The sequence below is a fragment of the Lissotriton helveticus genome, chromosome 5_1 (assembly GCF_964261635.1).
Source record: "Lissotriton helveticus chromosome 5_1, aLisHel1.1, whole genome shotgun sequence".
NCBI classification, from domain to species: Eukaryota; Metazoa; Chordata; class Amphibia; order Caudata; family Salamandridae; genus Lissotriton; species Lissotriton helveticus.
The window spans coordinates 305415716-305429002 of record NC_136065.1 but is presented as its reverse complement, the minus strand read 5'-3'; the positions used below and the strand labels follow the sequence as shown (position 1 = coordinate 305429002).

Genomic DNA, 13287 nt, shown 5'->3' with positions numbered 1-13287 from the left:
TTGCAAAATAAATCAACACTGGCAGCTAAGAGCCCAGCTGTATTCAGTAAAGGCTACAGAAAGAACACTTGCACAATGTGGCGGCCCAGTTAAAACATTCATATCTAACCTAGGACTGCTTCAGGACACGGCAGCCAGCCAATGGCTGAAGAGATCTGCTGTGTGCATATGGTTCTCTGGAGGAACTGTAATCCCTCCCTGCAGGTCCCATCCACCCTACTGCCCAACCAATCTTAGCCACCTCAGTGACATTAAGGACAACGGTTGCACAGACCATCTAGTTACCGCTCTGCCTCTTCTACCAATAGAGTGAATAATCAGCATGGAAATTAATTAAAAACTAGAAGGAAAACCACAAGCATTACATGAAACCTCCCGAGTAAATTTTTCTGCCAGCTAATTACAATTCCCATCTGCATGCCTCTCTCTCACCCTTCGTGCTCCATCGGATGTATGACGGTACAACGCGTGCTTTTACAACGCGTACCGTTACCACGCAGGTTTTGGGGGGCGCTGGATAGTGAATAGTTTAATTTACTATTCCAACTCCAGTCCCCGTGGATAGTAGGGAAGGTGTTGGATAGTAAATTAAACTATTCCCTATCCTACAGCGCCCTCCAGCGCAAGTCGTTGTAACGACTTGCGTTGTAAAACCTGCGTGGTAATGGTACCGCGTTGTAAAAGTTTCGTCGTAAAGCATGTTTCCCGCTCCATCACACTGTTAGGCGCTAGGTCTCAAGACAAGAAAGCACCTCTTTGAACTCGCAACACCAAACACTTTCTGCACAACCATACAACAAACAACACTCTTTGAGCTGCACAGTCCCCAACAGGGAAATGTGCTGCGAGTCCAATGATGTGCTTCATGCCCGCAATGTGGTACGAAGCGCTATATAAATGCTACAATAAAATAGCATAGGGCCTTTGCAATTATTACCCTGTCACCACAGACTTCACCTTTCCCTCCCTGAAAGCGAGACAGCCTTCTGTGGGTTCCACATCTCTACTCCCAGGCTATGTCGATCTGCCCGTTATGGTGGGAAACAGTATGCCTGAAACTAAAGGTATCTGGGGTGCTCAGTTCACCCTCGGCGAGCCCACAGAGGGGAAGCTTTAACAGTTGTATGCAGCTTTAAGTGACTTGGAGTTCGGCAACATAGTGTGCCACCCACAGTTCCCCAACGCAACCTTCGCGTGCCCCCTCTGCTGCAAAAACCACACACTTCAGAGCAAGTTAACGCCTCTCCGTTACTTTTTGCCCGATTCCCACCAAAGCTTTATTTGGGCAGGTGTTGTCCGGTACGGAGTACCTGCGCTTCTTCAGTGTGAAAGGGAGAGTCACAGCACTTTTCAGCAGGAGAAAAATACATTTTATGGGAGAGTACCAGCAGCTCTCATTAGCAAACCGGTATGGTAAGTGGCTCCATGCACTTGTATATTTCATTTTAAAGCACCAGACTCCATTTCCAACTCAACTCTGCGCTGTTTTACAAAGGTGGTGGTTAGCCCTGAAAGAGCCCAGAAAGTAAATCGTGAAGGACTAGAATTCCATGCAGAATGTGGTTCATGGAGCTGCTAGTGAAGTAAATCAAATGCATTGCCCCCCATGCAAAATGGGCTCAATTAGAGCCCCTTGAACGCCCCCCCCATACAATGCAGGGGGCTGCTCGGTAAATCAGATTGGCTTTTCCGAGTGTTTAACACATTTTTTTCCATTCCATTACACTTCAATTATAAAAAATCTTTATTCGGTTATTCATACAAACAACCATAAAAGCACAATTCAATAAAAACACAGTTAAAAATTAGATCAAACTAAAAACCACATCCAGAATTGTCAGTCACAGTTGATCATGTACAGTGCAATATTTAAAACAGCCATTCTAAACAATTAACCCTCCATGCTATTTCTGAATCTTAAGGCTAGTTTTAAAAAGCCGGTTACAAATAAAGTGCAATCGTGAGTTAGCAGCTGTAAATAACAAAGTTCAGGTCTGACCTGGGTACAGTTCAATTTTTTAAGGAGAGGCTTTAGATAAAACCTCCGAGGTATATCATAAAAAGGACAAACAAATAAAAAGTGCACCATGTCCTGCGGAGACACATTGTCGCAGCCGCAGGGCGGTAGCACTTGACCTCGGTGGTTACCCTTTGGAACAGCAAGCAATAGGTGGAAGAGGTCCAGACGGAACCTGGTTAACAGGAAACGATCAAAGCCGGACATCGGCCAAGACAAATAAGGTTCCATATTTGGGGTAGATTTCAAAACAACATATTTACGGACACTACTTTTATTCAGTTCCACCTCCTCAAGATGCAAATACCGTGAGAGAGAAAAGGTTTTCCTCACATACTCAACATCAGCTCTGCTGATAGAGTCTGGGCTTTCAAAAAGCTCTGGGCGCCCCAGTTCTGAGAAGCAATCTTTCAGATATTTTAACCACGGGATTTTAAGCATATTATCCCAGGATAGTGCTTCTCTCAGAAGTTGCTGATTAAGTGGCAGATCTTTATTTAGCCAGCATTTTAACCAGCAAGTTAATGGCCGTAGTGCTATGGTATCACTTAAAAAGGGAATTCCTAGTTCTTCGTGCACTATAAAGCTGGCCATTCCCCTTGGCACCCCCAGCAGCTGTTTCAGAAAATTATTTTCTGCCACCACAAGATCGTTGACTCCCGTATGCCCCCATAACTCGCTTCCATAGCACCCTATCGCCACACTCTTAGCCTGATAAATTTTTAACAATGCAGCAATTGGGCGTTTGTCCATTTTCCTAGCAAAGTTAAAAATGGCAGCGTTTGCCCGGGTTATCTCCCCCATTTTCCTCTGGACTGTAGGGCCCCATTTCAACTGATTATCAAACAGGACACCCAGGTATGAAAAAGTTTTTGTGGTAGGTATCTTCTCCCCATTAACATGAAATAAGAACGTCTTCTTATAACCTTTCCCTACGTTCATTACAAAAGATTTTGTGTTGTTAATGGCGAGATCTCGGGATTTCATAAAACTATAAAAAGGTGTCAAGTAGCGATTAAAGCCCTTTTGCGGTCCTTGCCAACAAAACGGCGTCATCCGCATAAAGTAAAACAGGTAACCCTTTACGTCCAACATAGGGATAATCTGCTCCAGTGTTCCATTACACACATTCTGTAAGGCATGGAATGGCATTGCCTGGGAGAGCGGGCACCCTCCAAAACAAGAAGCTCTGGGGCCCCCGCACCGCCTGGGCCTATGTTACGCCCCTGGGAGCGGCTCAACCCTTCCTCATTGCTCTCACCAGTCTAACCCAGAACGCGTGGGCGTATTCTCAGGAGCAGACAGGGCACGAGTTAGGGGTACACGCAGGTGGACAGCGTCCACCCACTTTTTTCACAAGGTGGGCGCCGTCTACCCTACCAAGAAGTGGGGTCCCATTGAAAAAAGATGCTGAATTCGTCCCGGTGTAATTTCCAAACACCGGGACACTTTCAGCAGCGCCTGCACGTTGTTATGTGCTTTCGATCTACAACGGGCATGTGGGGACGGGATGGGGCTCTCTTATTTCTGACTCCTGCGGGGCCCATAACAAAGGCCGAATCTGAGGGTCATCAGGCCTCCTTTTGTTCGAGTCTCCTGGCTGGCAGCAGTCAGGAGCCTCACACCTAGAAGCAAATGCAACAGAGGGGAAACAAAGGCTCACATCGTGTTAGCACTTCACACATACTTTGTTCAGGTTCTGTTTAGGAGATATGCATGCACTGTAAGAATGTCAGAGGTGTTGATCTTTCCCGGTATTTGCACAAAATAAATAGCATTTATATAGCGCTTACTACCCCTGAGGAGGCATTGTAATGATTTAAATATCACTCTTTTTCTTTTAAAGCACTATGGCTAGAGTAAGTTTTACACTGACAAAAGGCAACATTGTTTTATGTGTAGCGTACAGAAGTGTTAATTGTCTGCCTAAATCAGGAGGGTTCGCAAGTATACTCGAAATGTGCTCAAATGTACTCATGATACACCTGCTAAACATATAGTGAGGGCTTAAGATCTGATGTCACTTCCTGTGATGCCACCTCCTGTGATGTCACGCGCCGCACTGTCACTTGCATTCTAATTAACTAGGTTAGTCCCCCCACTTCTTTTTAAGGTCTCGACTAGCGAACGCAGTGCATGCGCTGCTTCACCTTGGCGAGACTCTATTGTTGTCGACTTGGGTTCGGAAGGGAGACAAAACAGGTGCGCACCCGGACACCCGATGTGCACGCTCACGGCATCTGCATTAAATTGGGCCCGGACAGCACATGGGCACGCGCACGGCGTGTCTTTCAGCTTGTGTCTGGACAGCCAATGTGCACGCTCGCACGATCACGGCGTCTCTTTCAGCTGGTTTCATCTTATAACAAGCAAAGCTTTTTTGCTGGCATCTTGCTGATATCTTATGTTATTGTTCCTTCTGTGGCCTTCCTTGTGGTTGTTTGTGTCCGATTGCATTTGAATGGCTCCGTTGTTCTTTCTCTTCAAGCTGTCCTTGTTTGGAGGCGAGAAACACGTTCTCAGTTGCGGGAGGTGCAGTGGTCGGGTTGTGAGTCCACGCGAGTTGCACTGCCCCCTCAGAGTGACGCAGGAGGTGTGCCCAAGATGGAGTGAAGAGGCAGCCAGCTGGCAGCATGCAAAAGATTCCATTGTGCGGCTGCAGTTTCATTACTGCAAGGTCACTGGGAAAAGCCAGGGAGGGAGAAGTGAAACACGGAGGCGGGGGCACTCAAGCCCCTTTGTTGGTGCCTAACGAGCATGACATGAGGGCAGCTGACAGCAGAAGCAGGTGGACAGAGCCTGCCAGTAATTACAGGAGGCAACAACTGCCACAAAACAAGCGCTATCAAACTGCGAACACGCTGCTGATTAGCATATTTCTGCTTTTAAAGCTCCTGTGATGTTGCCTCTGACGTGTGCTCGAATGCACATAAACGTGTGAACCCACACATCTGCTGTGAGTCTGTCAGAAACCAGAAGGCCTAATTATTGGCATCTCTGCACTAGTAACTTTAGTGGCACATAACAGGCGCAGTGCCGCTGTGTGCTCCTCGGAGGCTGTGTAGGCAACACAACTGAAAGAGTGACATTGTTCTCAAGCTATGGAGCTCGTGCAAGCCCTTGCAGGCTATAAATGTCATTGTCAGGGGACTGATACGTTCTTAAGGAAAGTGATGTTAGGGCTTACATAACGTACTTTAGCTCAATGTTAGTAAGCGCCTCGGCGAATGTTTTTGGTTGTCCTATTCGGCTCGATCGGCATCAACAATCACCTGCAACTTAAATCTTTTTGAAGGCTGTGTTTTAAAGCATATGTGCAGAAGCACTGAGTGTAATAATCTGTTTATTACCTCTGTTGAAAGTAGGAATGAAAATAGAACTACAAGTAGTAAGAGAAGCCTGAAGTGGTTCGCATTACCCGACTCCTCTCCTTCCTCCACAGGGATAATAAATGACATATTACTCTTTATGGACCTGCAACTGTGGCTTTTTCCGTGCCATTTCTCATGTTTCTTAGTAATAGAAAAGGCTGTTTTGGCTGAACTGATAAAGGGTTAAACACGTGTAGTGAGATACAGTTGCACTGAAACTGTACATTAGCAGGGTTGTTTACTCTGTAAAGTCATTGCAACATGCAATTTGCAGGCCAGTAATAACCTGGGGCCTTGTAATGAATGTACTCACTCCTGCGGGGCAGAGCACTGTCTAAAGTACATACATTAACTTGGAATTTCTAGCCAGTGCATGGGCTGCTCACAGCACAGCTTGGAAACACTTCCAGGTGACCACAGGTCACTGCTTCCGAGCTCTGCAAAGCTCACGCACTTACTTGGCGAAATCTAGACTGCGTAATCGCATAAGAGCAGGGACACAACTCAGTTGAGTAAAACTTGAGGGAGGGGAGGGAGGCTACATGGAGGGATCCCACCCTCCAGACCCAGTCAGGAGCTCCTGAGGCCAGGGCCAGAGGGGAGCCTGGAGCTCAGGGCCGCCCGCACCGCGTGGGCTATGTTACCCCACCGACACAACTGTTCGCTTCGAGGGGGCATTTGTTCATATTAACGGCCCCTGAAGTTTGATCTTTGCTCCATCGCAGTTTACCGCAATACTTGTTCCAAATAACATACTACAATGATGCCCCCCTCATTTCCACTGGCATGGTATTAACATGCTTATTTCTGCAATGAAACCAAAAGCAGCAGACCAGGTCAAGCACTACGGATCATTTGTTTCTTAAGTTAGAGTGGTGCAATCTCTTCCAACATCCGCTGCTGTGGGATGTGTAAATTATTGAAATACAAAGAACAAAATGGAAGGTGCACTCAAATGAAGTCAATAGAAATAGTAATTTTAAGTATCTTCTTCTTTATTCAACAAAGTGTTCATGAAGCATAGGCACAGCCAACACGTTTCGTTCCTCTTTTTTTGCCTTTTAGGAACTTCCTCGGGGCGAGTTCTTTATGCAAGAAGGGCTGGACCCAAAAGCCAAATGGGATTAAAACAGGAAATGGTGGTTAGTTCGGTGGGTCAGAGATAGTATCCTTAAATTGGAAGAAGTGCACCCCACTAAGGGCGGCCTCGAGTGGTTCCTGTCGATATTGTACAATCCGGTGTATTCCAGAAGCTAATGGCAGCCCCAAGGCAAAAGCAACATTCAGTTTATTAGGGTCGTGGCATCTTCAACAGAGATTCTAGATTAAGTCCGGCGGCGCATATAATTGATCCCACTTTATGGACCTCCGAGGTGTGGAAGTCGATCGCGTCACCCCATCGCCACCGGTCCAGTGATGACCCGAATTTAGAGCAAAAAGAGCGGAGCACCTGTGATAGGGTATCAGCTCCTAAGACCTCGGCATAAACGGCGTCTTGCCGGACTTAATCTAGAATCTCTGTTGAAGATGCCACGACCCTAATAAACTGAATGTTGCTTTTGCCTTGGGGCTGCCATTGGACCTTCCATTTTGTTCTATGCTTATTTCTGCTGTTTCCTTGCATTCACTAGAATCTCTCTGAGCGAGTTGTTCCCCTTTGTAGCTTCACATGTATTGACAGAGATTGGACATTATTTCCTCTGGTGTGGAGCAAGGTCTTTCCTCTTGCACCCCCCCTCTTCACAGATAGTGCCCGGTGTTGCAATAGGAGGCCTTCCTGCACAGAATGTAAACTAGCACTGTATGAGCCCTTTCCATTAGTTGCTGTCCTTCAACTGCACCTTAGTATTTTTTTTTTAAACTTGGCTTGATTACCTGTCATTGATTTTTCTTCGGAAATGATTGGCATCTGGCGCTGATCCAATTAATAAATGGATGCGCGTTCACGAGTCTAGCCCTCTGGAAAGGCTTCTCACCACGAAAAAAAGCTGCACGGAGCCCACCAGGGCACGGGGTTAGCATGCTGCGAGTGGCCCACTCAATCAGGCTGATCATTACCTCTTTCAAATGCTTAAAGACACTGAACTGACCTTAAACTTGCCGACACACAAGCGATATGGACCATAACCCCTTCTATTACAAATTAGTACTGTTAACTGTCCAATAAGTTGAAAAACACTATATTTGTTTTTTACGCATCGAGGTCCACAAAGACATTAATTTATTGCATGTTTAAAAGAGTTGTCGATCTTTGAACACTGGAGAAATGCTCCAAAAATGTGTGTTACTGTACATTTTTGCGAGGCTTATTGGCACAAAATGGCGTTTATGACCACCTAGATATGCGGCGGTGTCATTTCACCCGAATCAAAGGGGTGACCAGAGAAAGGACACGAAACTCTGTGAAGACCTTGTGTTTGAGCCTTTTAACATCCCAGTAAGCCGGGGGTCACAAAGTACTGGACAATTCTTTTGCTCCTTTGTGATACCATTATCATGACGGATGTTCAAAATATCAGTCCACCCCAATCTAGACACAAAATCAATCCATTAATCGTACCTCACCAGAGCCATCCTAGAGAAAGAATGTTTCTATGTGGCAAATGTAACAAGTATTTGCAATGCAATAGGTCTTGCATTTATGCGAGTTTAAGCTATTGGCATTGTAAATAACAATACGTTGTATTTATGTTTCAAAAACCAAAACATAAATAAAAAGGAATTGTCATGTATATAAAGCCAAAACCTCAAACTCGCGTAAATGTGAGACCTGTTGCATACCTAATGCTTGTTTAAAGACTTATGCCTTGGGAGCAGACCCTTGCTATTACAGATGTGCCCATCTGCAGGTGTCTTTCCTGCTTTATGCACATCTTCGACTGTGCAACTATACAGTTTGTGTTGTAAATGTGTCCCCCTTTTCCCATAATTTTACACATAATTACAGACGTAAAAGAACCCCTCCCAATAGTCAGAGGGCGTGACCTCAAAGTACTGGCTAATGGAATTCTTTTGTCATCGGCATTTAACAGAAAAATATGAACACTGCATCTTTTTAGAGTCTCTCCATGTGGCCAGTCTAATTACTGTGCGCATGGACAGATAAACGGAGTTAAAATATATGTGTATTTTCTTAATGAAGTTAAAGTAGTGGCAGATGGACACGTGGTGGGACTACAACGCTGGTCATCTCAGGCAAGAGTATATTTTTTTGTGCAAGGGTACTAAGTGCACTAAAACGTCGTAGACATCAAAGTGTGGCTGCACGTTCATCAGTTAAATAAATTGGAAGATAGACAATAAATATGCATACATACAGATGGAAATGTCAGAGAAAATAAAGCATAACTATGGTGCTCTAGTTGTAACAAGACAATACTGGGGTGACCTTCCCTACCTTGCTTTGAAGCACCATTCCTTACTGTGTGTTTATTACTGTGTGCCATAGTCTTGCTGTGCGCCTGAAATCGTACCTGGTCATCTCTTCCAAATTTGTAATACAGGGGTGTGGTTTGAACTGAAGTCAATGATCCACAGGGTTTTAAACAAGCACTGTAGCAATATGCAGCAAGCAGAGTCTTGCGTGAAGAGAGGGAAACCTCCTTTACAGTATCCAGGTGATAAGAACCCAAGAATTTGAGATTGGGAGGTGAGTAACTTTCCACACTAGCTCCCCTCCTCCACCACCCAAGCATCTGCTTCCATATAGCCCCTGCTCACCTGACTGTGTGGAAGGTGCAGAGCAGGCTATCTGCTAGGCTGGGCTTGGCTCGCACAATGGTGATGTACAGGTACACGGCCACGGCCACAGTCCAGAAGAAGGAGCTGGTGTTGGCGAAGGTGGACAGGGCGCCCTGCACCACACAGTCCCATGTGGTGGATTCAAAGTTTCGCAGCACGCCGTAGGCGTACGCAACGGCAGACAACAGGTCGGCTACAGAGAGGTAGAGGAGCAGCTCACGGGGCCGACTGCGCAGCTCAGGCCACAGGGCATGGGTGAAGATGATGAGAATGCAGCCAACCACGGACAAGGCGCAAGACAGCAGCACTGTCACCTGCTCCGACAGGTAGATCTCAGGGAGAGGGACTGCAGTGGTGCTAGGCAGCAGGACCATTGTGGAAGTCAAAGATAAGTCAGGATATGAGGGATCACTTCGGCAAAGTCATCAACAAACAGCTGGGGGATTCTCCATCTGGGTCATCAAAAAACTGGGAAATCCACATCTGGATCATCAACAAACAACCAGGAAGAAACCCTGTCCAGGGCATCAATCAAGCAGGAGACCTGCTCCCAGATCAACAAGCATCCAGAGGACCTCCATCTACATGGCACCAACGAGTAGCTGGGAGAGCCAATCAACGATGAGTCAGCATCCGGGTCATCATTAAAGATCTGTATCTAAAACATCAACGAACAGCTGGTGGACCATGCTGCAAAAGCTTCAAGGAGGACCCTGTAGAAGACAGAAAAATATCAGAAGCAGCAGCACAGGAAATCTAGAAAAATATATCAAGCACAGTGGCAGTGTCTAGACCTAGATCAGTCTTAGGGCTCTAGGCGGTGGGGTGACCGATTCTAGAGCTAGAGGCTACAGGGGCTTCATGGGTGTTTCTTCCTCTCAAAGATGACTGCTGCATCAGAGCAACTGAGGAGTCACTATCAAGCAGAGTGTGGGAGTCTAGGACTTTAGTGGGCGAGATGCCAGATGCAGACCACCAGAGGAACACTTAAGGAATGGAAATATGCTAAGTGTGGGGTAGGATGAGAGCTCCAGGGGGTGTAGGGAGGCAGAGATGACCCAGAGCTCCACAGACAGGAAGGGAAGAGATTCCAGATTCTGGGAGACATGATGGCGCAGACCAAATGAAGTGGGACTAAGAACTAAGGATTCAGGTGATTTTAGTGTCTCAGAAAAAAAAAGTGCCTAGAAGCAGGGAAGCTTCGAAGAAGTCATTGAGCCCCAGAGATTGCGAGAGCGGGGCTTATCAAAGAGGATGGTGTTCAGAACTCCAAGGTAGAGCATGGGGGGGGGGAAATCCTCTCAACTGGAGGGGGCAGGGATTTAAGTGGGACGGGTCTCAGACCCAGTAGTGATTTAAAATTAGCTTTGAACCGGGTCCTTATATTCATGTCCTTAACTTTACTGGTAAAAACACTGACAATTTCTTAACAGTTAATGTAAAAATGTTAAGGTAATAAATGTCAGTGATTAGGTTCCGGTGTGTATTTCACATATTTTACTTAATTTTGCACTGCATAAGAGTGCTGGCTATTCCCAGGAGGTTGTGTTTTTGTATTTTTCTCCGTGTAGCACGTTACTCTTGTATAATAAATACTTTGAACTGAGTTGCCTTGACTGAGAGCTCTGGAGCTGAGGCTGAAGGCAGTGTTAGTTTCTCACAGTGCGTCAAACCGGTGCTCAGAATACATGGTCATCCTATCCATGGCCTCTCTACACAGCACTCAGAGACAACATTTGACCAGTCAATAGTGCTGGCTGGTTTTAGGTGTTTGTCAGTAGGTGTGTTACATACCTGGATGCAAGAACTGAAAGCTCAGAGAGACACTGACATACGGGTCGGGTGTCACACTATGGAAATCACAGAAATGTAGTTTATTTATTAAGCCATGCCTTAAATTACATTGGCCATGCCCCATTTAAAGACCCCTCACTTTTTTTTCATCCCATTAAAGGCCTTGGAGGGGGATCTTAGAGCACCAGGGATAAGTGGAGGGGCACAGTATTCCAGAGAAATGGGGACAGAGGTCCACAGTCTTAAATGAAGGGAATGTTACATCCCCTGACATAAGGAGAGGGGTGTTTATAGCAGAGGATGGAGGTAAATTGGTCCTAAGTGCCTTCCTAGAAGTTCCATGCGCTATAGAAATGTAACTGCGGTTTGCGCATCAATGGCTACAGCGGTCAGCCCTGACTTCTTAGTTTAGTTATTAATTTTATATAGCGCAGACACTGCTCGAAGGCTTTAGGGTAACTGACTAAAGACATAATACAGCCACCAGCATGTTGAATTTTGGGACTCAAATTTGGGCCAGTCCTCGGTGTGACCTTAGGATAAAAACCCAGCATGAGTGAGGTCTTATCTAGACAGCAGGGCTATAGGGCATGGGGTGACGTGCCAGCTACCGGAGGTCTCCGGTTTCCCAGGTTCATTGGTGAGCAGCTCATTCATGCCACGGGTTTGGCTTCGCATCCTTGGACTTGGGAGCACCGATCCCAAAATAAGGTCAACTGTACTGCAAGTCCCAGCATGGAAAGCAAAACCTGGAATGGACGAGCTTCTCACTCGTGGACCTGGGACATGCGATAGGTGCAAGCTTTGTATGGGAATCTTGCAGTGCTACCGCCGGCGACCCGGGAGCTCCAGGGCGGGAGAGACAGGAATAAACAGTGATCACAACTGACCCAGCCAAAATCGGTCCAGAGCCCCTAAAATTTAACTGAGCTGTCAACATTGGGTGCCGCGGCCCCAAATGACGAGAGGGGGCAGAGGGCGGTGGTCTGCAACTCCGTGGAGAGTTCGGGGTTCGTCCCAGATACCCCCGGAGACCGAGGGCGGAGGTCGCTTAGTTTCAGGCACAAACAGTAAGTTTGGAGCAGGAAAGGGAGAGTCCCTGTGCCCGCGGGTTGCGTATCTGTTAGGAGGGGGGGAAGGAGAGGGGTTACTTACAGAGTCTGTAGCCGTGGCAATAATGTTTCGTTTCCTCAGTCCTTTCCTCTGTACGTGCCGCTCCGGTCTCGGCTTCGACTCGGGAGTCTGTCCTGGGGGCGGGACCGGAGCGAGGCCCTCCCCGAGTCATGTGAGAACTGGAGCAGCGCCTCCTCGTGCCCGCCCCGCCGGCCTCAGCGCTCCCGGTCTCTCCTCACGGCCTCGGTGCTCCAAACACCACTGGTGTATGTCTGTCCTCATTACCCCCTTTCACTCTCAGTGCGCGAGCCACGCCTCACAGGGCAGCGTCGCTTTACAGCCTCAGCCCCAAACACGGACAACGTGGAAGGAAGTCCAGAGATTTCTTTTTTTTATTTCAAAATATTTTTATTGAAAATAAATTTTACATATCCATAGAAAAAAAAAAAAAAACAAAAACATTCTTAATACTTGTACTGGTCTTGCAAGATTGCGGCCTGGCGGGGCCTGAGAGAGGAAAAGGAAGAGAGAAAGAAAAGAGAAGGGGGGGGGGGGGGGGGGGTTATCGTTCCAAGTATGCGTTGAGAGCTTCCCACATGTTCTCCTTGGCCGTATGATTTGCCGCCTTTTGCTTGGCGGTGATATTATCTGCCCCCCGGAGGAAGGTTACCCAGTTGAACCAGCGCTTGAAAGTGGCTTTGCTGGTGTCCTTCCAGTTACCCAAAATCGTTTTCACTGCAGCCGTTAGAAGTACATCGACCAGGTCTCGTACTTCTTTGGACTGGAGTTCTGTTGCTAGAAAGGCAGTGGCTATCCCCGCTAGTCCTCTTTGTATCTTGCTTCCCGTTATTGTGTCTATGACGTTATAGACCTTGCCCCAGAAAGCTTTGACTTTGGTGCACTCGTATAACATGTGAGATAGATCTCCCGTGGCCATCTGGCAGTTCCAACATGTGCTGCTCTCACTGGCTCCAACCCTCCCCAGTTTCGCTGGTGTCCAGTGCAACCTGTGGAGTAGCCAATTTTTGGTTTGTGCTAGCTGTGGTGTGATTTTGTTTTTGGACGCTGTCGTCCATAGTTTGGCTCTTTCTACTTCGCTCAGCTGTCTCTGTATGGTCTCCTCCCAGAATGCCAGCGTCTTGTTGTTTAGGGTTGTGGTGCGTGGTGTAATTAGCTTGTAGATTTGTGCTGTTTGGTGGCCCGTCTTGTTTAAGTTTTGCGCGTATTGTATGATGGTGGGTGTTTGTTTCG

At 46.9% G+C, this 13287-nt stretch overlaps 1 protein-coding gene across 2 annotated transcripts in view; it reads right to left on the bottom strand.

The window, feature by feature from the left end:
- The window catches only part of GPR157 (G protein-coupled receptor 157), an 86467-nt gene extending 74132 nt beyond the window's left edge, over positions 1 to 12335 (bottom strand). For both annotated transcript variants that reach the window (XM_078642304.1, XM_078642303.1), the window contains exons 1-2: positions 12079 to 12335; positions 9109 to 9842 (exon numbers count right to left, since the gene is read on the bottom strand). In XM_078642304.1, coding sequence (XP_078498430.1) covers positions 9109 to 9503 — 395 coding nt within the window. In that variant the 5' untranslated portion in view covers positions 9504 to 9842; positions 12079 to 12335. The remainder of the gene's footprint in view (positions 1 to 9108; positions 9843 to 12078) is intronic.
- Between the last annotated feature and the right edge of the window lie 952 nt (positions 12336 to 13287).